The 27,945-nt window shown below is 40.3% G+C and overlaps 1 protein-coding gene across 3 annotated transcripts; it reads left to right on the plus strand.

Moving 5' to 3' along the window:
* The first annotated feature begins 1,566 nt into the window (after positions 1-1,566).
* Positions 1,567-25,550, plus strand: CA5A (carbonic anhydrase 5A). Of its 3 annotated transcripts, none has more exons than XM_071814568.1 (7): positions 1,567-1,840; positions 11,404-11,601; positions 15,253-15,371; positions 16,968-17,063; positions 17,239-17,301; positions 19,153-19,308; positions 20,665-20,748. In XM_071814568.1, exons 1-7 carry the CDS (start codon positions 1,711-1,713, stop codon positions 20,671-20,673), a joined length of 771 nt encoding a protein of 256 aa, XP_071670669.1. In that variant the 5' UTR covers positions 1,567-1,710; the 3' UTR covers positions 20,674-20,748. The 3 variants fall into 3 exon arrangements, with proteins under 3 accessions (XP_071670669.1, XP_065704398.1, XP_065704399.1); XM_065848326.2 differs by having other exon boundaries at positions 1,568-1,840; positions 20,744-25,550; XM_065848327.2 differs by lacking the exon at positions 1,567-1,840 and adding an exon at positions 9,874-10,112 and having other exon boundaries at positions 20,744-25,550.
* Positions 25,551-27,945: the final 2,395 nt, after the last annotated feature.

The raw sequence follows: 27,945 nt of genomic DNA on the forward strand, positions 1-27,945 counted from the left end.
CCATGTGATAAACATCATCAAGGAAATAAGTTCTTAATTCAAAACACTGCCATTTGTTAAGTAAAACAAACACACAAAACTCCATTGAAAAATATTTCACAGATTATTTTATGGATTAAGAAAGACGTGGGGTTTAATGGCAAATTTTTAATGGCAGAATGTTAATGGTGTTATGGATTCTGCTCGCTGTCATTGATAGATTCTGTAGTTTTCAAAATACGTACTTAATGGAGGAAAATAATCACACAGATTTTGTAAATACAAAAGAATTATTAAAGGCCCCACAACATGATGCTTTTGCCCTGTCGTGACCCTGAGGGCACTAACAAGCTGAGAAGCTTCACCTGCAGCCCCCACCCTCAGCCCTGCCCAGGGGCCAGGAGCATATTTAAGCCCACCCCTGGGCCCATAAGTGTTGTTGGCCTGTTGCCTTCAGGTTTGTCTTTGGGATGGACTTTTGCCCTGTTTCCTTTTGCTCCTTTCTGAGCTCACTGGTTTGTTGCTTGCTGGGTTTGAGACTGTTTGGGGACTCTTTCACTGAGGTGCTCAGAGTCTGTGGGTGGCACTCAGCTGGTGAGGATACTGCCTGTGTTGGGGACATCTTTGGTTCCCCATCCTCAGAGAGCAACTGGCCTGTGCTGCTCCCTGATGTACACAGGAGCCCTTTCCTAATGGCTGTTTATCTTCTTCTGCAGTGTTATGAAAAGTCTTTAGAAAAATGGGTTGCTTGGCCCAAGAAACTACAGCTCTAATTTGGAAGCCTGTGCCACTTACATGGATTCCAGGTATGGTAGGAACAGTGAACACCCTAAAGAAAGTTACAGGATGGGCTTTCTGTATGTATCTTTCACTTAACAAAGTTATTGGATTGCATGTGGGAATAATAAGAGTGTAACATTGTTCATCCTTTCATCCCTAAGAAATGTAGGTCAGGAAAACCTCTCAATGTGCTTTCCCCTCCCCCCCCCCCCAAAAAAAAAAAAAAAGAAAAAAACAAAACCCACCCATTTCAACTGGGTCAAAGTGGTATGTGAGTGGGAGGAGTAATGATGGTTCCTTGTGTGTGTTCCTATTTCTAGTCTATATACAACATTATTCCTCTCATGAGATGCTTAATAGTTCAGAAGAACAAATTTCCTACCTTAAGGCTGTGATGGCACTGTGTTGTGAGCTAAGAAATGTGGCTGCTCCCCTTCCTGTTCTCCTGGGCAAACCTTGTGTATCTACCTGGTTTCTGTGAATTCCTTAGTTTGAGTAATCAACAGTTCTCAGAATTGCGGCTGTTAATGACAGCAATTCATAGCTATCAGTATTCAAATATACAACTATTCAAATTCAAAGAATGCATGCATGCAGAAATGATAAGAAACCTCACAGACAAGAGTGGTTTCTGTAACCCCTTGGTCCTCTTGGGGCCAGCTGAAAAAGAACCTGGGAAGCACATGTAGAATAATCATCAACCAGCTGGCCCTCCAACAAAATATAGAGCCAATGGGGAAGCCAGTCCAATGACAAGTTGAAAATTAACTATTTGGTTTGCTTCCCCTCACCAACCAGGAAAGGGTGCTCTCACATTTTTTATAAATAGCTCTGGCAACCCCTCAGTTGTCTTGAAGCTGTATATCCACAGGTTTTTTTTCTCCCCTCTGTTGACAGGTTGCTAGACTCTGGAAAGCTCCTCTGAAGATTTTAAGTGCTGAGGTGATAGCAATGAACGGTGTGAAGGCAAAAACCCTGGCGCATTTGTACAAGCAGCTGAAAACTCTGTGGAGGCCGGCAGCAGCGCCGGTGCAACTCTGCAGCCTGGCCGCCTGCACGCGGAAAAACAGGAATGATGCATGTAAGTGGCTTTAATTTTATCAAAATAGTACCAGATATCTGCATAGCAGAGATGCAGAGGGACAAAGTCAACAAATGCTAAGTGTTGCTCTTCTTTCTTGTTTGTCAGCTAACCAAAAAGGGAAATTTGAGAATGTGGCTGAAAGATTAGAGAGTGAATAGAATGACAGAAACTAGAGATAAATCATAAAATTCAATACAGTATTTCTATGTCTGTGCACAGGATTAAAACATTGTTACTTCTGCTGTGTCAGCGGTATTGGGTTGTTTGTGATTATCACTTTCAACTACAAGGAAGAAACAGACTATAAAACCAAAACCTTTCAAATGTGGTGTATAGGAGATCTACAATTAATCGCTTCCTAAGATGCAGGATGCTACTGGGAGATGTCAAATACCTAGTTATTTAAAATACTGATTAACTTATCTACAAATAAGATCAGGCCAGCCCAAGATTGAGTGTCCACTCGCTTGTGTGCAGATGTCAGCTGGAGCAATAGCATAGAAATATTTTTACATCTAGGAAATCCTTTTGTTTCCCATCTTTTTCTCTGTAAATGTATACAGCTTAGTAACTTTTCCCAAAGAACAGCCACATCCTTCCTTGAATACTGAGATGTGATTCCATTTTACTTAGATTACCAAACCACAAATTTTGTATTTACTTAACTGATAAAAAAGCAGGTTTTTGTAACAGATACAAAACAAAGCAGAATGGAGACAAGCACAAGGCTTTGTTTATATTGAATGCCATAAGAAATATTCAGTAACTTTAAGTGTTTCATAGCACTGCACTTGTAAATGCATTTTCGAAGATGATGCCAAAGTACTTTCTGCCACTGAGTGACTAGAATTTCAAAGAACCTGGTAGAGTAGCTGCCAAGCGCAACGTGCACTGTTGTATATTCCTAGACATGGAAGCTTTGTGTAACATATAGCATGCAAGCTTCCCTGTTACTCAGCACAGCAGAAATAATTCAGAGCACTTTTTATAAAGATAGTGTTTGCAGTGGTTTTCAGAGTTCTTAGTCTAAATTTTTTTTTTTTCCTGCTACTCAGAATAGAAGATGTGAATTGTATTCCAAAAGCTTAGCACAGAATTGGTCCTTCAATCTGGTAGCAGAACTTGTTAATACAGCTCTTCGCCTTCTTTTTTTAAAAGGTGCCTTTTAAATCTATAGAAGATGCCTAATTCCAGAAGCAAGATTAGCATTGAATTGTTTCAGTAGTGAAACGATCACAAAAAGAGCCTAATTCCTAGTGCAAAATTTAAATGAGTCACATATGCATCCACAATGGTGTTTGTCCCTTTTCTGACCTGTGTGGAGTTTTCTCAATACAGCTCTAGTCTCTTAAACTTTTACTTCCTTCCCTGCCAGTGTTTTTTACAAGCATGCTCAGAAACTTGTTTTCCTGTTAAAATAAGGAGAAGAAAATATTGTTCATCTATTTAAAGAAAAGCACTACAGTAACATTTATAAAAGCAATGATTCAGCCTTATAAAATAGTGGTTTTTCCAATGAATTCATATTAATTAGTCTGTATGACACAACAAGGATTTGTGCATATGAGAGAACTTCTTCTAACAGTCACAAGCAATGTACTTTATCTGAAATTTATCAGCAAACTTCTCCAATGTTGCAGACTGAACAGCTAAAACCAAACCTGTGCCAGTAACTGTAACATTTGGGCTCCCACAATGCTGCTCATTGTGTGCAGTGACATGAATTACGGCTTCAGAGGGGGACTCCAGAGAATCCACTGTAATTGTGGTTAAAAAGTTCTGGCATTATTCTGTGTTTTTATTCATTATTTTTTATTACTTATTCATTGTTTTTATATTTGAAGACATAAACTAAGAATGCAAGTGAATATTCATTGCAAGTCTAAGGATTTCCAATTTCAGAAGCTGCACAGACAATATAAATCAACATCCTTCATTAACAAAGTCATGAAATCCATTAATCAGCAGCACAGAATCTCTCTACACAGTTCCTAATTCTTTTGCTTGTTCAGTATTACTATACCACAAAACTTTATGGCCTATAGTATTAACTTCAGGAATGGAACATATTATGGTTCAGTGTTATGTTTCTGTTTCAGGAAAGTATTACTCTAGGAAAATTATTTGAAATTGTTCAGTGGAGTAAGAAGGTGGAGAAAAGCTTGAGATTTCTGGATCTCCACATGTGATGGAGAAAATAATTATTCTATGGTTACCCATGGTTAATCAGTTTTGAGTAAGGGGTTAAATGGTGCCATATTTTTTTGCTGTGGACACTTGTCCATGGGGAACTGTACTGAGAAACCAAAATTCACTCAATGGTAACAAGCATTCCAGGAAGAGATAACACAAGGCTGTTTCATCATAAGACTGTTGCTGATTAAATCAATTACAATTGCTATCTACCTCTTTTTACTCTCATTCCTCTTTTCAATTTAAGACAGTTGCTATTTATTACTTAAATCTTTCTGCTCCATGACATTCATGCAGGAAATGCCAAACCAAACCGATGCAGGAAAGCGCTATCTTTGGAATGCTGGTTTTGGCTGCCAGTGGACAGACATTAGTTCTGCATCCACCAGCCGGGGGGTTCCTCCATCTGGTAGCTCGACCCTGCACACAATGTCCGTTCCAATTGAAAAGCACAGTCAGTTAAATTCTGCTATTCCCAGCTGACAGTGTGAGCAGCCCTTTCAATGACGAAAACTTCAAAGAAATGGTAAAATTGGACTAGTGAGCTCTTAGGTAATGTCTTCAATGTGAAGTTCATTGTTTTCCCAAACTTCAACTCTCATCTTTCTCCCCTCGTGCTTTCTACCTACAGAACTGGTCTTTCCCTCAGCTGGGTCTGTCACTTGGCAGGTAACTCAGGCATTTGCTCTGAGGACACATGTTAAATAATCCAAAGGCTGACACCTCCCAGTGCCATTTCTGGATTCCCTTTATGTCCCCACAAGGACAAAGGTATTTTTCTATAATTCATTGGAACTGTAAAAACACTGCTGAGAATCATGGTGTACATGTAGGAACTTCTAGTGAACTACTGCAATACATGTCTGAACAAAACTCTGTAGTATCTTGCACAAATACATGGGGGCTGTGGTTTCAGATACCTTTTATAGAATCATAGAACCATTTTTAATACAATAGAGAGTGAGTAGCTGGAAATGCTCTTCATAGTGATTTTTAGTCTGAGTGTTCCCTCACCCTAGTAATTATTGCCAGAGCAGACCTGAATGGCTTTTTTTCCTTATCTTCCTTATCTTTCCTTATATCCTTTGTTACAAGAAAAGCAGAATCCTTCAAGTTTGTTTGTTTTAAGAACTGTACAACACAGACTCAATCCAGGTGTGCCATCTCCAGGACTGCACACACAATTGCAGTAACTACACAAGTTGTTCAGGAGGAATCTTCTAAACCCTTTCCATGCAGAGTTACTAAGCCTGCATGCATAATGTTAGCAAATGTTTTTATACAGAAAAGATAAAGCCTCTGTTTGCTTTCCCTTGCCAACTGGAATTACCTCCTCCTTATCTGGACTCAGCCTCAGCCACTGCCTTCTCATCCAGGCTCCTATCTCAGCCAAACATTCTGGAAGCAGAGAAAAGCTCAGCGTTTCACAATCTGCTGCTTTCCTGTTGAGCTTAGAGTGCTCTGTTAGTTACATCCGTTTGATAAAAAGCACTGGATGCTTCATCAATAAACTGGCCGACATCACAGTCCAACTCTGACATCAATTCAGCAGAACCTTCAACACCTTGTCACAATGTACCTCGGTCAACCATCGCTGTTATCCTCCCAAATCTTGATTCTTACTAAAAAAGCTTCAAAGAAATCAACCTATCTTGGACTTCCTCTGTAATATTCAATCCAAGTGGCTGAAGCAGAGCCATGGTCCTAAGTTTAAAATGGTTCTTTATTGAGTTTCACTGGTTTTTATTTTTCTAATTGGAGTGTGTTGCTATAGAAATCACCGCTATACAACTTGGGACAAAACCACATCTCCTACAGGTGGGTGGGGTTTCTCAGCCATCCCACCACTCTATCCTCCCTGTTTCACTTCAGACCTGGGTGAGCCTTCTTTGAAAGTCCCTCTGTAAACTAATCAAAGTGCTTTATTCAACAGGTCTTTTTTTCTTTTTAAAGATTAAACTCATAAAGACTGAAATCCACTGAAGCTGAGTCATTTTACTCCTCATTCTTACTTGACAACCACCTGAGTTCATTTCCTTACTCTTCTAATTTTTGTAACCCATATGTTAGAACTCTGTCCTCCCCAGGATGCTTAAAGGGAATTTAGAAATGAAACACTGGAAAACATTTTGTCTTTTTCAATCAAGTTTACAACAGTGTCAGTTGGCAGTAAATCTTTTCATTTAACTGCAAGAAGCCTCCAAATACTATAAAATTAAATGGAGCATCACTCTGTCTGTCTGGAAGGTTTTAGCAAAATAAATCAAGCACAGATGAGGTTGGTTTGTAGCAGATCTCTCTTCAAGGGTGACTCACATCTTGGTCATGCTTGTTATTTTACAATGTTTACTATAATTGTTCTGCCAGTACCATAGAGATGCATGTAGCAAAGCTAAATAATAAACTAGACCCTTCCTCAGTGAGCTGATAGTAAATGAGGCACGCATAAAGCAAAGGGTGCAAACCGCATGTTATCTTAATTATCACCTTTGTTGTTGTGTTGTGGGTTTTTTTTTCCAATTTTGCACATTTGAAAACAGCCTCAGTAGATGAGGTTTCTATTTCTCTTTCCACACAGATTTTGCATCACTAACTCACCCAGTAAGCCAATATTCAGATTTCTGGTTGTGGTGTTCCCTATACACACAAACCACTCTGAGTTCAGGAACAAGAGAGAGCATAGCTGAAACCTCCCAGATGGCCCAGAAATGTAACCATTTTGGAAAAAAACATGAGAACAACAGAGATAATGTAATTCTGGCTGCTGTTGTTCTCCCCAGCTCACTGCATCTGAGCCACGTCTCTCTTGCATAAACCACCATCTCTAGCTGGGACACAGCCAAGGAGAAATTCTCTGTCTGGAATGGTCCAGAAAATAAGATTTTGGCCTCACTGGCCAAGTGCTGGGAACAAGGTTTAGGCCTTTTGTTTCCTTTGCACTGGTAGTTTTTGCCTTTTTGTCTGCAGTTTCCAAAACAAACCATGCCACTGCCACTGAGCTCATATTTTGAAGAGTTTTCTTTAACCCCCTAGAAAAGTTTTTTTTTTTTAATTAAATGCTGAAGTTTTACTGACACTTACGCTCTGTAAGAAATAGCATATGCACACAAACCAGGAACAGATTCTGTGAGTGATTCAGAAAGGAAACAAAACTGTGGTAGATCAAAATTATTTCTCTTTAGTTTTGCACTCAAACAGCCCATCATTTCCGAAAGCCTACACCATCAGAAATCTCCTTTGGTTGTGCTGTTCAACCCACAAGAAATGATTCATTCTGTTCAGCTTAGTTGCTCTGTAACAAACTTCACATTTTAAAAATGTTGCAGGATCAAATCATTAAAAAGCTTCACAAAGTTTGGTCATCTTAATGCCACAGTGTGAAGCAGTGGAGTTGGAGGCTTTTTTTTTTTCAATTGCTTTTAGCATACATAAAAGTGAGAGTTGCACAGAAACCAGGTTATGCTCTGCAACAGTAAGCATCTATGTATATGTTAGTTAATTTAGTGTGACTTCTAAACAGCCAAAGGTTATCAATTGTATTTAGAGGACATGTCACAGAAGAATGGATCATGAAGGAATGACAACCTTGTTTTGTCACTAGATGAGAATAAAACCCAGTATCTCTTATACTCAACATTGAAATATTTGAAGCTATGTCTGAGCTGCCTGCTGCCATTAAGCATGAATCTCATATGGGCTGTCCTTGTGACCAGGAACTACCTGTTAACTCTGAAGTAGCTTCAGCAACGGTCACATCTGACATGTGCTAAATACAGTTGTGTAACTGTGATCAATAGGATACTAAACTATGATTAAGCCTGAATGAATAATGATGTTTATGGGCAGAAACTGTTTTCAATTTTATCAAGTGCCTATCTCTTCTTCTTAAGTTACAGGACGCTGTATGTTGAGAATAGTAAGGTTAGCCAAACCGAAAAACACTGAGTCAAATCAAGAATTCATTATATTTGCAGTTTAATCCTACTACACAAAAAAGGAAGGCATTTTGGGGGAATAGGGGAAAGTAAAATGAAATTTAAACCCAGGTTTAACAACCTAAGCTTGCATGTTTTTTGTGGTCTTTGCACATCTCCTGATGACCTGTTTTCTGATCATGTAGCCACTCCAAGCAAACTACTTGGCCAGATTTCAACCTCCTCTTATTTAACTCAGGAGTACTTTAAGTTTGTTACACTATGAATGCAATGGAAACTTCTTACACAATATTGTAAACTACAGCAAGCTCTTTTTGATTGGCTTGAGTTGAGTATCTAGTCTTGTCTCCATTTCAGTAAAACATTCTCAATGCTACACCAGATTCCTCATGCAAATTTGAAAGTACTCACCCTAACATGATTAAAAATCTCCAAAAGTTAAATGCAGATTTGTAAAATGATTGTAAGAGAGTAACTATGAAATACAATTCAAAGCAGGTGGCAGGATGAAGGGCAGGAGCTGAGGCATGGTGTTCTGCTCCTGGCTGCCCAACGGACCCAGCAAAAATGAGGACACTTACTTCATCTTTCTGCTTTTACTGACACCGCCAGCTTTCTACTGACTGCCCTTTTTGCTTTGTGTTCCTCACTGGCAGCTGTAACACAGAAAAGTGCAAAGAATGACCAACGTTTTAGTCACAGTTTCATGGAGGCCTGCCTTGAGCAGTGTCATGTAATCAGAATCATTTCAGCTGGAAGAGACCCTCAGGATCATTGATTCCAACCATAGCCCAACTCTAGCATTAAACCATGATCCTAAGAACCTTGTCTAAATGCCTTTTAAACCCCTGCAGGGATGGTGACTCCACCACTGCCCTGGGCAGCCTGTTCCAATGCCTGACAGCCCTTTCCAGGAAGATTTTTTCCCAATATCCAACTTCAGCCTCCCCTCGCACAACTTGAGGCTATTTCCTCTTGTCCTATCACTTGCTACGATCACTAGTTGAATGGGCCCATTTTACCATCCCAGGATGGGCCCATTTTGGCCTTTGGGATAGATGCAGGTGGGTACAGTGCTCATAAAGTTAACTTCTTAAAACTTTTCTGTGTGTGGTTTGGGGCAGAGACCCTGCTGAGCCAGACCCACCCATACCCCTTTGGGACAGGGATCCTGCTCCAGCTGGAGGAAACTGAAACCTACTTGACCAAAACTAACAAGACAAGAATAAACACTAATCCCCTGAAGTGTGTAAACAACCCCTGACGCTATCACCCTGAGGGAAGGTTCATTTTTGGGGTGAGTCACACATAGGGATTAACCTGACCATGGGAAATGGCGAACACCCACCCATATGGAATCACAGAATGCCAGGGTTGGAAGGGACCTGGAAAGCTCATCCAGTCCAACCCCCCTGCCAGAGCAGGAACACCCAGCTGAGGTTCCACAGGAAGGGGTCCAGGCGGGTTTGAATGTCTGCAGAGAAGGAGACTCCACAACCTCCCTGGGCAGCCTGGGCCAGGCTCTGGCACCCTCACTGAGAAGAAGTTTCTTCTCAAATTTAAGTGGAAACTCCTGTGTTCCAGTTTGAACCCATTACCCCTTGTCTTATCATTGATTGTCACCGAGAAGAGCCTGGCTCCATTCCCGTGACACTCACCCTTTATATATTTGTAAACATTAATGAGGTCACGCCTCGGTCTCCTCTTCTCCAAGCTCCAGAGCCCCAGCTCCCTCAGCCTTTCCTCACACGGAAGATGCTCCTCGCCCTTCATCATCTTTGTTGTCCTGCGCAGGACTTTCTACAGAAAGCTCTGCCCTCTCCTCTTCTCTTTCTCAGTGTTGTCACAGGACAAAATGCCGGTGACAAACGCCTCGGCCCGCCCCTGAAGGAAGAGCTGCCACCCTCCTCGCCTCGCCTGAGGCGGAGAAACGCCCGCCCGCCTGAGGGGCGATAGCAGCGGGGGGGCCGTGCCGGAAGGGGCCGCGCTAGGCTGGGCTGGGGCGGTGGCGCCCGGCGACTCCATCGGCTGCTCCGCGATGTTGCTGCTGCTGCGCCGGGCTCTGGTGGCCGCCGCCACCCGGCGGGGGACTCGACGGTGCAGCCTGGGCGCCTGCTGCTCTTACCGCCTGCGAGACGCCCGTGAGTGCTGCCGCCGCTTCCCTCGGGGGGTCCGTCCCGGGACAGGCTCCCTCAGGCTGGCGCTGCCATCACCCTCCCGGCCTGAGGAGAGCGGGTCGTGTCCCGAGCCCCCTTCGCTCTCCCCGCCAGGCTCTTGTTCCCCCGCCCCGGGGCAGCCCCAGCGCCCGGTTCCCTCCTGAGGGAGCTGCCGGTGCCTCCGAAGTTTGTGTAGAAGAGGCCGAGTTCAGCCTGGCTTTGTCCGCTGTAACATCAGGAAATGGCAGTTACAGTAACAGTTGTGGTACTTTGGGGGGGTGTTTTGCTCGCTCACCTCTGTCTTACCTGCGCCTTGGTCACCGCGAAGTTTGCCCCTTGCTGAGGAAACCGAGGGGGAAGGTTGTTTAGCAGCCTCTCGTGTGAGTAGTTTGTCAAAGGATTTTATATTTTTTTTTTCTTTCTCGTTGCAAAAAGCCACAAGCAGTTGTATCTAATGAAACAGCCGGTAGCACTCTGCTTCAGGTTCTCTTCATTTCGGGTTCGGTGGATGGACAGAGCACAAAAAAACTTCTGTGGGTCATCGATGTTGGGGGACAGCGGGTGAACAAGTGCTCCCCAGCCACACAGACCACAGTTCTGGCTTTAAAAAGAATAAAATCCTGGGGAAACTTCACACATCTGCCCTGCTCGTGGCAGTGTGAGGTGCCCAAGCTGCCCCCAAAATCGGTAGTTTAGGCTTTTACACGTGTGAGGATCAGCTGTATGTCCTGACTGCATAAAGTCGTCTTGGTGTGTATAGGTGTGGGTGTTCAGAGCCCTGCCCCCTCGCCATGGTGAAACCCCATAGCAGATGTAGGCAAAAAACCGGCACCTTCAAGAGTTTATTTTTGCTTTGTAGTGGGAATTATCCTGTGGCTGGTGTGATCTGACATGATCGAATGGGTGTGTAAGGAAACATGATGTGCTGAGACTCTGGTAAAGCTGTAAAACAAAAGCCACCTTAAAATCAATTGGCAGTAAAAGGAAAATAATTTTCTGAGAAATACGGGAATAGAATTTATTTGAAGAGCATATTGCAAATGAGGAAAGGTATCAGCTCCATCGTAAGTCAAATTACTGCACTTCCCTGTGGAGCTGAGTCATGCAACTGGAATGTAATAATATTTTTTTTTTTACTTTCCTGGTCATCAGCTGACTTGAATTAGCCTTTGGAGCCAATATGCCAAAGCACCTTCTCTTGCCAAAAAGTTCTGAAGCATTCAGTTGGAAGTTCTGTATCATGCATTAGAGCCTGACTCTCTTGATCATCTTCCAGTGCATCCGCTTTGGCAGAGCCCGCTTACCATTCCTGGAGGCACCCGACAGTCTCCTATCAACATCCAGTGGAGAGACAGTGTGTATGACCCCTTCCTGAAACCTTTGAATATCAGCTACGATCCAACAACGTGTCTTCACATCTGGAACAACGGATATTCATTCCTGGTTGAGTTTGATGATTCTACTGATAAATCAAGTAAGCAAAACTCAGAAAAATTGATTTAATGTCTTACTAATACTTAGGAGAAATATTTACATGATGTAAAACCACAGCACAAATGTTGAAAATAAATACATGACGGAAGAACGCTTTACCTAAACATGGGTTTATGGTGATGGGAATTATAATGCAGAAGTTCTATATAGGCCTTGCTTTTACTATGTATTTATTACCATGGTCATTGTGCACAAATCCTCTGTTGTAGGTTGAAACTTATATTTACTGCACAAACCTGAAGGCCCTGCTTTTTTGATTAGGTCTCATAATACCACAGCTTTATCTACATGAGTCAATCTTCACTCATATGTATATATATCTACTTACTTTTAAATGAGATTCCATCATTACACTTTAATAAAGTAATCTGCCACTTATCTCTTCTGTGGTGTTAGCAGGTATATTTAATGCATTTGAGGTAATCGGCAGCAAAATGACTTGCAGTTGGAAAGCATACATACTTATCTCAATAAGGTTTTGGAGGATTAAATAATAGTGAGCTGCTACCACAGGGAGCAGGTGTGTGTATTCCTGTGCAGGAGTCTGTGCATGCAAAATCCAATTATGCATTCCAGCAATTTGTTATGAATAAGCGCACTGACCTGAGCAGCTTTTTTTTTTTTTTAAATGCTCAGTAGAGTTGACTTGACTCAAAATCAAGATATTGCTACCAAATTCTAGATTTCCTGTCTGTTTTTCCTTTTTAAAGTTGACTTTACCAAAGGATATTGCTGGTATTTATAAAGAAGATATTTCGTAAAGGTGGGTGAACTGGTAGCAGTTGCTTGGGGATATTGTGGAGCTCATGATTCATGTTGTTTGCTCAGCTTGACCTGGAGGGAAAAACTGAGGGACCCTGGGCAAGTTTGAACCTGTTTGATTTATTTATGTTTAAGGTGACTGCTTACCATGAGAGATGCTAGAACTTTGTAAGGGATTTAGTAATGCTCTTGGGAAGGAAGCTTCCAGCACGCTAGTAAACAAATGCTTTGTCTCTGTGGTACCACTTTTTTTGGTTGATGTTTGGGAAGAGGATGATTGCTGTGATAGGTAATGAAGAAACCAAGCAGTGCCCTTGTGTTCTTACAGTACAAACTGCTATTACGTTAGTGAGGTGGGGTTAGAGGAGAGGCTGAGATGGAGACATCACTTATTAGCTCATTAGTGATTTTAACTTAGTAACTCTAGATTGGTTTTCTTTTAATTTAGCACTCTTTTACTTTATACAGCCACACCCCACTATCTGTTGAGGATGCAATCCTGAGAAGTGTTATGATTCACAGTTTGATGGATAACGAAGTAATTTTTTTCTGCAAGAACTGGTGTGGAGGGGAATTGCCTGCAGGAGGTTAAGGAATTTAAATACCATTTAAATACCCAGGGACAGTTTTATGACATAGAGACAAGCATGGGGTGATTAGGACTTTCAGAGACTGGCTGCTCAGAGCACATCACAGCTCTGCAAGTTGTTATTTGCCTTGCCTATAAAACTGAACACTTGAGGTAAATCTTTAAGTATGAGTGATCTTGCTGCCTCTGGATGGCTGCCTTATCATCCTCCTCCTCAAATGAATTAAAGTCAATGAAGGGTGATGATGGCATTAAAGGATCTGTGATAGAACTCCAAAATGACAGAGAAACAACAGGTCACGGGGTGTTGCTGGATAAATGGCTAAGTTTTCAAGTGTCTGCCTCTTTTCTCCACCTTTATTTTCTTTACTGTTGCTATTTCTGGTTTTTCTTTCTGCCAGCTTATGTCTAACAATAGTAGAAACCCAGAGAAGGGAGCTTATGGATAAACAAGCAAAAAAAAAAAAATTGAAAGAAATCGAAACAAAAGATGAAAAAGAAAAAAACGAAACGTGCATCCAGGATAGACAAAAATGCCGAACTCCTCAGATGAGGCGAAGCAAGACCTGGGCAAAAGACGAAGGTAGTTCTGCCATGGGGGGTTTGCTCAGGAGCAGAGCAGGAGGATGAAGAGGGTGTGGGGCAGGTACGTACAGAGCGTGGTCCTGGCTGTGCTTCAATCCCATCTGCAGGGAACGGAGGCTGAAACACAACTAGGGCTACAATAAAAAGCTGATGTGATCGTTTCCCCTAGTTGTTGTTAGAATTCCTTTAAACTGTTTTGTTTTGAAATTATCAAGACTGGGATTATGAACATGATTGTAGCCACTTGGGGGTTCACATCACCGCAGAATCAGGAATGGATGGTGTTAGAGCACAGAAACTTTAATTCTGAAAAATTTGGCAGTGTGGGCCATATCTTCATCCCATCCCCAAAAGTCATCTCTCTCCACCATGATTTGTTTTTTTTTTTTTTTATGATGGTCAGTATTGCACTTACGCTAAGAGCTCAGAAAATGTCCATTTTCCTAGCTTGTTTTAGCTTATTTTTTTATCGCAAGCAGGCCTGTCTAGTTAGGATTTCAAAACTGCTGGCTGGCTTTAAGGGGAGGAAAAAAAAAGACAAGAAAAGCTCTTAATGCCTCTCATTGTTTTCTCCTTAGCATTAAAATGATTAACTTATTTTCAAAAGTAGCATTGGGATTATGTACTTTAACAAGTGGTTTGTTATAAAATTTAACCATAAGGTACAGTTAAGTAAAAATTGGCAAATGGGTCTCTACAATTTGTTGTTAACCCTTTGGAAGTAATTCTGGTCTCATTTACCAGATGCTGTGGTGTAAGAACGAGCAAGGAGACTTTGCAGGATGTTCCTGGTTCAATTAGGAGGAAATGAGTAAAACCCAACAGCACACAGAAAACTAGGAATAGACTTTTTCATTCATGTATTTGCAAAATGATGAGAGGCCCTCTGAAATCAGGAGAGCGGACTGAATATTTACGTTCACTTGTGGCGAAAAAGGCCTTAAAGTTTCCAGAAACCCAGAATTTTGCCCATAGCCAGACTGTAATTTTAGATGCTTTGTGGAGTGTAGCTTGAACAGTTTACAGTAGGCACAATATTAGTATATTTCTGGCTGTGCAGGAAATCTTTTAATGTTGGTTAGGCAGGCTGAAAGCTCTGAAGCAGAGTCTGAAAGTTGAAGCAGGATGGTATGTTTGGATTTTTGTAACTTGAAAAAAAAAAAAAAAGCAGAATTAAACGTTTGGCACAATGTACTGATTTTTCTGGCAAAATTGGATTTTTGAAGTCTGGTATTGTCATGAGAAATTTCAGTATTTTTCATAGATATTGAGGCTTTGCTGGGATGTCATTTAGTAGATCTGTTCATTGCTTTGTCATCATACATGTATTTTCTGGTAAGGCAGTTCTTATATACCTTCTCAAAGAGAAGAGTATAGAATAGAACATGTAATCACCATGACTTTGCTCAACTTGATGTGAATTGGAAAAAAAATTCCCTTGAGGATGAGGAGAATATTTAGTTTCAATTGGATATAGGTGATTCAAACTGCAGGGGAAAATTGTCACCAATTTTCTGATAGCAAAATAAATTGTAAAAATCGCCAAGCACTAGGGGAATGTTTCAGTTAAGAAAGTTGTTCCACCTGATATTTTTTTTTCCTGGACAAATTTATGTCAAAGAAAACCTTCTTGTTACTTGTCTGGACAATTCTAAATCGTGTTTATTAAGATATGTGTCTTGTTTTGTTTTTTAGTAATCGTTGGAGGTCCCTTGGAAAACCAATACAGGCTCAAGCAGTTCCATTTCCACTGGGGAGCTATAAACGAGTGGGGTTCAGAGCACACAGTTGACAGCAAATTCTACCCGGCCGAGGTACGAGATGAAACACTGAACAGTGCAGATATTTGTGGGGACAGAAGGCTTGGACTATGAATACACTACATGCTAGAAAACCCCCAATTTGCAGAATTGCAGCTTACTGCTAAGGGTCAGACCTAGTAGGTGCCACAGCTCATCTGCTGCTGTATTAATAAGTTCATCTTCACTGTATTTTCTGAAGAAGAACACAGTCTTAAAATTGAACCCTGTCTCCCTTACTGAAAGTTTCAGTAATGTTTTCTTCTCCCCAAATGTTCCCAGGGGTTGGACAAGCTGATGGCAGCGAAGTATCATTGCTATTCCAGCTCTGGCTGGATGGGGTTCCACAGCTCTGCTTGTCCTTCCTCCTTGGGAAGGGGAAAGGATGAAACTTAAAGCAAACTGAGAGCACAGTCAGGTCTTAATGAGCTCCCAGGTCCCAGCTAATGGAGTGCAGATCAGGTGGACAGCAAATGTTAAGGTAAATGTGCAAGCTCACATCTCAATTAAAAAAACCAAAAACATGCTTTACCTCTGAGCTGCAATAGCAAAAAGTTCACTAGAGGTGTAGGATTGCACAGTCCTTACTGCTGTAAAATTACTTGTTTATTATTACTAAACGCTTGCAAAGAAACAAATGACATACTAAATACTCCTTTCAGAAAATATTTTAAAACAAAATGGAAGATGATTTAATTCTCACACCCACACCTGTAACTCTAGAAGCCTGGTCCTGTGATCTATAAAATAACTGTCTTGTGTATGTGACCCCAGAGCTGTGGCTGATACTAGAGAGTTTATTCTAGTCATCAACAGTTTTTTGATTGTTTCCTTAAGTCATTACAATAATATACAGCAGAGTGCTATGATAATACAGTGGTTATCATCATCACTTTATTTTCTGTTTTCAACTTGGAAGCAATTATTAAAGTAGCAAAACTTTTTTGACTAAGTAGCTACTAAAAAAGACGGAGCAAATGGGAAAAATGCAGATTAAGTTGCTCAGAGAGGAAAGTGTGACAGGTATAAATACACAGTGACAGGCCAAAGAGGAAGAACTTGAAAGATGCTTATTGCTTATTTTTGAGATGTTTATCTCCCGTTGATGTGTTCATAATGATGCCTGTCAGCTTGGCAAGATATTTATAACCAGCAAGACTATATGGCTGAGTTTTGGGGCTGCTGTTGGCTATCTAGGGAATACATAAAACCCCTCAGAGGGATGCTTGGGTTGGACTCTGAGAGCTTCAAAGGAACCTTCTGTTAAGTGCAGGAGAATGTTCCTCAGCAGAACAGCGTTCTCTCTTCTTCCTGCTCAGAAGTACAAGGGACCTTCACTTCCAGGCACACTAAGCTTTCCTGTGCCTTTAACCAGCATCCTTGCAATCAGTTTCCCAAAAGAAAATCCCTTTCATATCTGCAAAATACAGTTTATGGTTCTTTGGCTATTGTTTCAAAAAAAAAAAGAGGAAGTGAAGTGCAATTATTTTCCAATAAACTTTCGCTCCTCATTTTTTGCGGCTCACTGCGGTGTCTCAAATTGCCAAGGACCAACAGTAGCAAAGAACAAAAGTCACGTGCGTGTTGATTTCTCATTCATTACTATTTCAGTTGCATTTGGTACACTGGAATGCCGTTGCGTACCCAACTTTTGAAGAAGCTGTAATGGAAGGCAACGGCTTGGCTGTTATTGGAGTGTTTTTAAAGGTAATTTCACTTTGTGTAATAAGCTGTAATGATGCCTTTTTCTTTTCGTTTTGTTAAAACTGATTTAGGATAAAATATTTCTAGTTCATTGTTGTTGTTTTAAAAAAAATACTGATTAAGGTAGATTTGTAGAATATCAGCTTAACAATTCTCTTACTCCCACTTGTCTTTGCAGTTGGGAGCACATCATGAAGGACTGCAGACACTGGTTGATGCCTTGCCAGCAATTAAACACAAGGTAAGTATTTAAGTGTCCCACCCCTTGTCACTCAGTGTAGCTAAAGCAGTCATTCAACACAAAAAATACTTGGAGAATAGCAAAACATGACCAAATGCTTCCTTCCCTAACTGTCAGTCGGGGGCCTGATTGACACCTTGGGTGAAACTGTCGATTATACTGGGAGGAAGCTCATTTTTTTGAGGAGGAATTGTATACTTCAAGCTTTCCAAACCTCTTGGTTTAAGAAATGATGCCCTTAGAAGGGCGTTCATGTGTTTAGTGCCTGCCCTTCCAATTCCGTTGAAACACAGCAGTGGATTAGGTTTTTTTATGGTGTTTAACTGGAAGGAGCTTTCTGTGCTGTGTAAAGTGGTAGTTTATTTCTTGTGCAATTAAGGCTTTCTGATTTTTTTTGGTCTGATCTTTGAAGGGGAGATTATTTTTTGCCTTTTCTTTTAAACGCTACGTTTTCTGCTAGGGGAATGGGACTCTTTCTTCATAGCTGTGTTCTGCCAGGAGAGGGAGCGCTGGGTCTCTGATAGCGCTCAAAAGCAGCTCATGCTCCTTTAGGTGCCCGTTTCTCTTTGAAAGTACACACGAAAAGTACACACCGTGAACTTTGGTGGCTTGTAAGCACATCCAGGTGAAGTCACTGTGCCATTGTTTATCAGAGTAAGGATTTTTTTTTTAATCCAAATAAACCTGATATTTATGGCAGTGCAGTGAAAACTCTGCTACGTAAATGCCAAACAAGTCAGTTCAGTGCTAAGAAACCTACAAAAACCAGTGAATATACACCCATTATGAGAATATATTTTACAGTATATGAATTTGAAAGAAACTAAAGTGAGGATCTTTTAAAGAAAGAGTAGTTTCAAACATTAGGCTCATTGAGCTGCATGTGGGCTGCTCCAAAAGGGATCTCATTTCCAGAGGGTGTCAGTTACCCAGCAGCTGCTCAGCACTTGATTTAAAAAGAAAAACAAACCTTTGTTGCCTTGTGAGCATTATCACTGACTTCAGCTGCAAACCCTGAGAAGCATCACCCTGCTGAGGAGGAGGAGGAGGAGGAGGAAGGTCGGATAATACCCATTTGATGGCCTTAACCTTTCTCTCTTATGTGATGGGTGAAAGTTCCCATCTAGAATCTCTTGTCCAGCTCCCTATTTTTGGAAAATTCTTTATTGTAACATTTCTTAGTGGGAAACTGATAACACCTATATAAGGAAAAACAGATTTTTCCTTTCCTACATTGGCAGCATATCCTGGAAATACCCCAGGAGTAAAATGTTTGTGTAGGAATTGTGGGCTCTGAAACTCCTACCTGCTGGCTGGTGTCTCACTTGTGGGAGAGCACGTTCTGGAGACATGAATACTGGACGTGATTTAAATAAAATTTTAGTCCTCCTCCCTTTCCCCGCTGCCTAAAGTCACGTGTTGAAAAGTAAAAGCGCTGTTGTTTGCAGTGAATGACGTATATCTGGCAGAACTACTCAAACTTATCCCACCATTTATTCTTTCTTTGTCCTGTTTGCTTCCAGCTCCCACAAAGACATAGTCGGTTGTTCCTTCGCACTCCTTGTTTCTTCTGCACTGAATTCCTAATGGCTGTTGAGGACAACAGAAATATTTAAATTTTGTCTACTCACTGCCTTCTATGCCTCAAACCCAGCTTACCAATTTTCTGCAAGTTTATGGGGTTTTAAATTTTTTTATGTAGATCATTATTAGTATTCACAATAACTAGTTTTTCAAATGCATGCATAACATGTGCAGTGTTTCATCTCATTGTTAAGATCTCCCTGAATCTTCTGTCATTTTTTTTTTCTAAACCCCAAATTTTTAAAATAAATTCTTTCTGGGATTTAGGACACTGTGATCGAGTTCGATGTCTTTGATCCCACCTGTTTGATTCCTTCATGCCCTGATTATTGGACCTACGCGGGCTCCTTGACTACTCCCCCGCTTACCGAATCGGTCACGTGGATTATCAAGAAGAAGCCAATAGAGGTTGATGAGAATCAGGTAAATTTTGTGCTTTTGTTTCAAATCATGCCGTACCTGTTTGGCTGTTGCCACAGAGGGGGAGATGCACACAAGTAGTTCCTTACCAGCACCAGTAATTCGCTGTGAATACACAGAGATTAGCGGCTGTAGGCATGTTTATACTCAGCTGTACTGTCCTTGAATTCCTTTTTTTTAATTCCCTTTTAAAAAGGACAGAAAGCTAAAGTTTTCAGCAAACGTATCCATTACAGAAATTATTTCAAGTGGAGGAGTTTGTGGTCAATAGTCTGTTCCGACACCAGCCCGAGCTTGTCACCATGTGCTGTCTACTGCTTTTAATTTTAGAACTTCATGTTATTCCTTGGTAGGTGTAGATACAAGTAGGAAATGGTCAGAAGGAGGACTCATTGGAATTGTACTGAAATCATGTTTTTTGTTGGAGGTTTTTGGGATTATTTTTTTGTCTACTTGAAGAAGTGGAGTATTTTGAGGGGCATTACAGCATGGGACAAGTGTTAGAGAGTTTTGCAAACCAAGTAGGAATGAACAACCCCCAAAATCTACTATTTTTTCATGGTTTAAGAGGCACAGAAAGTTATCTGTGCACTGTCCCTGTTTTTTGAGGCTTTGACCAATGAGTCCAATGACATGAGGCAAAATAGTGAATTTTTTTTTTACACAACTTTAGCATAGAGCTGTTCCATCCAGAAGGTCATGCTCCAAACAAACACTAACTCAAGAACAGGCATGTACGTGATCTTCATGGTTCAGTTTACCTAAAGGAACAGGACAGGAAGAACTGAAGACTGTTAACAGAGCAGAAAGAACTGAATGCCTAGTGTGTCATTCTTCTTTTCAATTTAAACTTTTTCTCTCTCTTTTTTTTTCTTGGCTCTTCACTCTCATTCTTTTATGGCATAGAAATACTCATAGTTTACTTAACATCGTCATGCCCTTGTGAGCATTAAAAGCTGATCTGCTGCATTCTTATTTTAATCCCCAGTTATAAACCTCTGAGAACAACAACTATGTAGATTCTTGCTTGTTGAGGTTCCCTCTTTTCTGCGTGCCAGTATATACATGTCTGAATAAAATAACAGAATTCCAGGAAAGGTGTAAATCAAGAAAGTCTGAGAGGTTTATTTAAATATGGTGTATGTTCCCGTATTTGAATGGGAATTGTTTCAGTCTCAGATGTTGCCACATTTGAGATTTAGTTTGCCTAAAGATGGCAGGTGACTGACATTTCATCTTCCATGTTGATAGGGATGATGGTGTAATCTTTCTCAGCAGCTGACAAAGAAGTGCCAGAAGTTCATGCTACAATTTCTCAGAATGCAAATGTAATAATACTTTTAATTTTTTTTTTCCAAGCATGAATGACTGTGTCTTGTTGTGAACTCCACTAATTCTCCAGTTAAAGTGACAAAATGGGACATTTTCTCCTTCTCAGCTGGAGGCGTTTCGGATGCTGCTCTTCACGTCAGATGGTGAAGAAGAGAAGAGGATGGTTGACAACTTCCGCCCTCTTCAGCCCTTGATGAACCGAACCGTCCGTTCATCCTTCCAGCGCAGACATCTCTTGGATGCTGAAGTTCAACCCAAGGACCGTGCTGAGCAGGTCAGGCCATAACCGGCCCATGAAATGTCAGTCCAGGCTGCAATACCTGGATGTCACTGACATTGTTACGTATTTTTCCTTTTTCCGCAGTGTGTGTGTGCTGTACAGTTTCACAGCCAGCCGGTTTCTGTTCTGCTAGGTGCCGTTTGGCTTTCATTAGAGAAGCTGCGGTGTGTTCTTAGTTTTGCCTTTTTTAAGAAATAATATTAACCCTTTACAAATTGGCTTGCATTAAAGCAGGGATTCATAAGGAATTACTTTGACAGTTACAGGAAAAATAAGGGCAGGAGATCTTTTGTCCTGCCTCTTTTCTGAATTGTTCAGTGTCTCCTCGAATGTTCTTCCAGTGACTTGTGTGAATTAATAATCCCAACTAAAAACATGTTAGCAAGCAGGATGTGTGAAGAAGTGAAAAGTATTAATACTGACCAGGTCCTTTTGTGGAATTGTTTCAGAGGTTTGAGAACAGAACTAGTTTTTCTGGTCGCATACACAGAGACATTTTATCTTCTTCCTTTTTCCTTGGTGCTTAGGATGATGAGAAGGAAAAAAATTCCTTACAGAATCGAACCTCTTTCCATTCTCTTGCCTGCATGACCCATGTTTGATATGGATGTCACAGCATGTCCACTCTCAAAACCACAAGCCAGAAGACCTTTTCTAAAACCTTATAACAAATGCAGACGCCTTTAGCTTTGGCAGCTTTTACTTTTCTGTATTAATAATGTGCCAGGAGAAGAGAGATGAAGAGAATGCACCAGTATCTCAAGACTGGCAAGAGCAGTAAATTAGGCAAAAATGTCCAGTTGATTCCAGGAAATTGACCACATCAAAGGAAAGCAAAATCAGATAAACCCCAGCTGACCCTCCCAATGGTATTTGTGGGGGAAAAAAAGAATTCTGAAACCTAATCCAGTGCTAGGAGAGTATGGACAAAATGAAGCATTCGGATACTTGAAATTTTTTTTTCATAAAGCACCAGTGCACTCTCTTCAAAGTTTTGTCTTTTGTACTTTTCTTATAAAGAGAGTTGTCTTGCTTCAGGACAACTGGGGACCACATTGTGTTATAGCACCTTATGATAAGGAAGCGAAGTGGTGGTTGAAATTGATTTGTGGACCAGACAAAGCTGTTGTGTAAGCTACCAGCTGTGGAGCCTTACCCGAGTGGGAGGGTCCTGTTGCCACAAGCATTATCTACCTCTGAAGGATACTATTAGACTGCTACCCTGTTTCCCTGAAAATAAGACAGGGTCAGTATTAATTTTTGCTGCAAAAGATATTTACATTTTTACATGTATAGCTGCCTGGATACTATTTAAATTGACTTTTTTACAAACAGTAACTAGGGCATATTTTTGGAGTAGGGCTTATCTTCTGAGCATCCTCAAAAATCCTGTAAAATCACGCTAGGACTTATCTTCAGGGTAGGTCTTATTTTCGAGGAAACAGGGTACTAGACGTAATTTTCTCTCAAGCACCTTTCTCATTGGCATTTTATACTTTACTGTATTTAAGCATGCCTGTGTGTGAAATTAATGTACCAAATGTCTGGTCAGATTTTCTGAGGAGGAGCATGTCTGTCTGTAAGCTCATGGTGTGATTTTGATTGATTGTATATGAGGAATCTTGGAGAACAGATGTTCCTTGCTCTGCATCTGCCGGTGAGCAAGGTCACTGGTTGCTGCTGTGATTCAGCACAAGTGATGCCAGCACACTAGCTCAGAATTTTAGAATCAATACTTTTTATTTTTTAAGCCCAAGTGTTCAGTTTAAAAGCACTTTAACACTTTTTTGCGTGACCCTGATGATTTTAGGGCTTTTCAGTGTTCGCTTAAACAATGAAGTGCCCGGGTCCTGCCTTTGCTTCCCTAATCGCTCTACCTCAGGCTGTTGTTATGTTGCAGCAGTTGTGCCTTTCTCCCTTGGCAGTTTGGAATGTGTGCCCTTAACCTCAGAGTGGCTCTATGCAGTAAATGTAAGAAAATCTCTTTTCTGTCCCCACATATCCTACGTATTTTTACTGTCTGGTGTATTCCATGTGGCAGGATGTATCTTCAGATTCATTACCTCTCCCAGGCCCGTACTGCTCAGAAGAACCTTACCATCTTGGGTGGACTCTGTAGAACTATACAATCTATATGAACTTGGTTGAACTATACTGTATTTGGCATCATCAGACAGACTTTTCACTGTGCTCCTAATCTGCAGAGTCACATCAGTGATGGTTTTGCCAGAGAACGACAGGTTCCAAAATAATTTTGGAAGGGACGTCTGCAATTCTGGCACCAGCAAAAGAATTCTTCTATGTTCTGCCTGAGTGTACTTGATCTAGTTGGGGTTAAGCTGGAGGTTTTCAATCAGCGTGTTCTTGGAAATGCTGTTCTGAGGAGGACACTGTAGAAAGATGGCAGTGATGCAGAATGGGCATGGATCTTGTCTGTCTTTGAGATTTTTGCTACTCATTATTAGTAGTTAGGAAAAATGTAATATAAACTCATCTTAATATTGCCTTTACATTTAAAAATATAGATGACTAAGCTACCTATAGGTAGCCTGCATCAAAATATTAAACTACTGCCTTATAAATACTGAATATGGTAGAGAGGACTGAAATAGGCTCTGTCAGATCAGTGAAGAGCCACCTGTTTGTTTTATTGATGAAGACTTACAAGTATGAAGGGAACAGCTTGTTTAATTTGGATCAGTTTGAATTACCAGCTAAAAACATACATGAAAATTAAGTGTGCTTGACATTGCATGTTAAGACAGCATTTCTGAATTAGTGTATAATCTCTTATATAAAAGGCAGTGTTTTCTTGGGGCTATCGGTTTAAGTTCTTAAAAACAAGTGAACTATCCAGCCTTGCCTACCTGAATGAGCCTTTGAAAAGGCTTCATGCAATTGGTCCAAGTTTTTTAGTTGCCTTGATAATTTCCACTGAGTTTTTGTGGACCTCTAATCCCCTGAGCTTGTTTCACTAGTTAATGTAGCTTTCCTAGCATATGCAAATACAAAATACACGTTTTGTTCTTAGGGTACTACTGTGGTGTAAAGGTTTTATCTCCAGATGTCTCATAATGCTGTAGTTGTGCTCATACCCAACCGAGTTCTCCATGGTCAGGTTTGCTCCACTGAATCAATTTTTCTCGTAGTTGCATGAATCTCTTTCTAAGATGCTCATCATCATCAAAGGTAATGGTGAATATTCTATTTTCAGTGCTCTATTTAAAATTCTCAGAGGTTTACTTATTTTGTTAAAAGTATAGTCATGGAAGCTTTGGAGAATAAATGTATTATCCATTCATATGGTTAATAAGCTATACTCCATATATATTTAGATAAAGTCACATCTGAAGATACTTACATGAAACTAATGAATTGTGATTTTTAGCACTGATAGTTTCAAATATCTGAAAACAGGGTCAACATAGAAAATATTAACTTGACTGTGTTACAAAAATAAGCCTTACAGGGATTATCTGTTACAGGTTTTTTGCTGCTTTTCTGAGTCTTACATTTATATCACAGTGTTTTAGCACCTCTGGGGAAGGCAGACAGTGTCTCAGTTGCAGGGTGGATTGTTGTTGAAATTAGCAGGCTGGAAGTGAACAGAAAGGGGTATTTTGTTTGTTTGTTTTAACTTTTATGTTACAATAACTCTACTGGCCTTGCAAAAGCTAACTTAAAGAAAAATAATTGTTTACCTGCACGTGTATGTAAAACAGGAAATGGGATATAATTCTTTTGCTTTGTTCTCTCAGTTGCTTAGGGGTGTGAGGGGAATGATTTGATTGTTGGGCTTGAGTTAATATTTCTAATGATTTTGCACAACTAAGTGAAAGTCCCTTTGAAAGGTCTCTGCATGGGAATCTTTAGGCTCTTCTTTTAGGTGGCACAATACAAAAGGATCAGAGCACACGTTGGTATTTGTCCTTGCATGGTAGTCAGTTCCATCAATTAATACTGTGGCGGAAGGTGTTTCTGGGGCAACAAGTACTAGGAATTAAAGACTGTAATTGAAATAATGTTGAAATATTGAAATAATATTCCATATTCCGACATTCCAGAACTTTCATACCCGGGCACCTCAGGTGTTTGCCAGCATGTGTCCCTGGATGGGCTTTTGTTCTCTCCTGTCGCCATGGCTTGAATTGGTGTTTTTAGAAGTCTGACAGGAGTGTATCTTTTGGCTATGAAAGCCATAGAAATGGAGAATGTTTTGATCTCAGAAAAACCCGCTGGGTTTTAGAATACTGGAATTCTACCTGGTTTACTTTTGAGGAAGCGTCCTGTTTTCTGGTCAAATTCGTAGGCAATAATGCTGGCATTAACATTTGAATGCCTTGATTTTGAATGTCTTAACTTGTATTCCTTGGCACATCTTTACTTTTTTCTTTGTGCAACTTGTTTACATGGCAGTTGTTGCATTGTGTATTTTAATATACGTTATCTGCCTAATCATAATTTACGGCAATAATTGTTTTTGCAGACAAAATGTGTAACAGGGAATGTCTTTTGTTCTCCTGGGATACAGGCCTTTGTCCTCAGTTTTTACCTGCTGTAAAGAAACTTGTAGCTGCTGTATTTTAAACTGTTAAAATAGTGTGAGACCATCCAATAAAGAAACACAGAGAAACACGTGTCTCTATCTCATTGTGTAATTAAGCTCTTCAAGTTAAAAGGTAGATTTTCTGTCAGGAAAATAACACAATTCCTCCTTGAGAATGAACCAGTTCATTAGGAGTGGAGTCTAATCAGATGTCAGACATTCTGTGATACTTAAAAGCGATGAAAGACTCTGCTGAACTGTATTACAATTGGAATGAAAGAACAATGACCTCTCTGTTGCCGCTGTGCTGATGGAAGGCTATCTAATTATTTCTTACATTCAGCTAGATGCAACATGTCATCTAGAATGGGATTCCAGATTTTGAGGATCTTTGCTGAACTACTTCATTTAACGCTGATCATTAAGCTCAACCTGTCAACTAAGCTCCTTCTTCTGTGGTGTAATTGGTCTTGATAAAACTGAGCGATGATCTGATGTGTGGTGTAACTCAAGAGTTTCACGTTTAGTGGTTGTGGCTACAAAAATCTTATCAAAAAAAAAAGAAAAAAAACTTTGAGTACAATAAATTATAAAAATTGGGTAATCAGGTGAAATAAGCATTCATTTCTGTCTCACTGCTTAGCTGTGCTTAGAGTCTAGATATCGTATAGATCCCTAGAATTCATTCCAACAAATTTCCATTTCTTTTGATGGGAACAGTAGATTACATTCCTGGTTAAGGAATTCCCTCCTAGGATAATTGCAGGCAATACTTCCCCAGAAGGCCTCTCAAACTGCGGTTTGAGCTTAGAAGCTCTTGTTTTAGTGTAGCTGAGACGTTTGCTGAAGAAATGGCTTATTTGATTCCAGCAGGCTGTCTTATTTTGATCAAGGCAGCTCTCACGATAAATGGTTAAGAACATAGACATTACTTGTAACAAATGGCCAATTTACTTCTGATATCGGTAATTATTTGTCTTTCTGACAAATAATTCTTTCCGCCTTTCTTTTTGATGTGACAAACTTGAAGTGCCTGAGTATTAGCATATGGAGAACTGATTGTTTAATCAAATAGTCTTCAAAGATTCTGCAGAATAACTTGGGGGCCTGAGGAGAGTTAATGTCCATGCCCAGAACTGATAATAATACTTGGCATTTGGGAAGTGCTTTGAAGATATAAAGCACTATACGAACACACCCTAACACCGTGACTGCAAAATAGGTATTTTCTCAGTAATACAAATGGAGAAACAGTTGCAGAATTAACTCAGATTAATTTGCAAGACACACAAGTATGTGGTTGACTTTAACTATGGCAGTTCAGCAGCTGCTGCTCCATCCCAGGGTTTCCAAGTGGAAATGCTGTCAAATCTGAGACCAAAGTCTGCAAATTCTTAGTTGTAAATTTCTTAAGAAATTTCCTTTGGAAGGATTGGATGTGGAGAGAAAAAGATAACTTGGTTCCATTCTTGTGAGAGTTAAAGGAAACATCTGTGAAATAGGTTAATATCAGGTGTAAAATGTTAATTATCAAGCAGTTAATATATTTGCCTTAAGGTAAGAACTTAGTCCAGAGCATTGGTGAAGTAAATCCATTGATGAATGATTTTGTACAACCGAATTCGAGCATTCATCTGAAAATACCTGAAGAATACTTCTGATTTCAATTCCAATCCTGTCTGCTGGGTCCTGATGTCATGAAGAAATACAGACAATCCCATATGTTGTAGGCACCTGTTTTTTTGTTTTGTGATTTTTATGGCCCTGTGAATGTTTTGCCTAGCATAAAGTATGAAATACACTAACAAGTAAGTGTTGGTAAATATCACTTTGAGAAATAATCAGTTTAGATTACAGCTGTAATGTAAAGCTAGAAAGCTAAAGAAAGGCTTTGGGGGTTTCAGGGAAATTGTGTGATAAACATGTGTTGCTGTTTATTTTGAATTAATTTTCATAGTCTTTGCCATCTCTTCAGGCTCCCATTTCTCTTTGAAAACTAGGAAATAATGTGCTTGGTGCAAAGGTAATTTTTCTCTAAGCATTTTTCCTAAATATAGGAATATTATATCCACGAAGAAGCTGTGAGCAGAGTTTGAAGCCCCTGGGCCAGCAGCCACTAGGTGTCAGATTCTGATCAGCACTGCAAGGATTCCTGTGATGGTGATGCCAATTACCAGTGCCAGGTACCCCAAAATGTTACTAAAAATGTTGATTTTTCTCCCCAGAATGCAGATCTCAAGTTTATCTGAGGTATCTTACAGAAAACCTCCTGACTGACCTTACATCTCTGAAGCTTTCAAGGAGGAGGATGGTCTGAGGAAGAAGGACGCTGACCTTGTGTTTGACTTGTGGTGTGACACCAACTAATCGCTTGCTGATAAACAGCTCCTCAAAGGTACCAGTTCCACCTCTCAATGGGAATGATTGTTGTTGAGAATCAGGGTTTCCAGTTTTAGCCTCTGCACCTGTCCCACAAGGACAA

This window comes from Patagioenas fasciata, chromosome 13 (assembly GCF_037038585.1).
Source record: "Patagioenas fasciata isolate bPatFas1 chromosome 13, bPatFas1.hap1, whole genome shotgun sequence".
Lineage (NCBI taxonomy): Eukaryota > Metazoa > Chordata > Aves > Columbiformes > Columbidae > Patagioenas > Patagioenas fasciata.

What these genes read in the sequence shown, in the direction of transcription:
- CA5A (XM_065848326.2), top strand. Translation starts at nt 1,711, where the DNA reads ATGAACGGTGTGAAGGCAAAAACCCTGGCGCATTTGTACAAGCAGCTG. An exon ending in GAAAAACAGGAATGATGCAT is followed by an intron (nt 1,841 to 11,403) that starts GTAAGTGGCTTT and finishes ATCATCTTCCAG; the next exon opens with TGCATCCGCTTTGGCAGAGC. An exon ending in TTATTGGAGTGTTTTTAAAG is followed by an intron (nt 17,064 to 17,238) that starts GTAATTTCACTT and finishes TTGTCTTTGCAG; the next exon opens with TTGGGAGCACATCATGAAGG.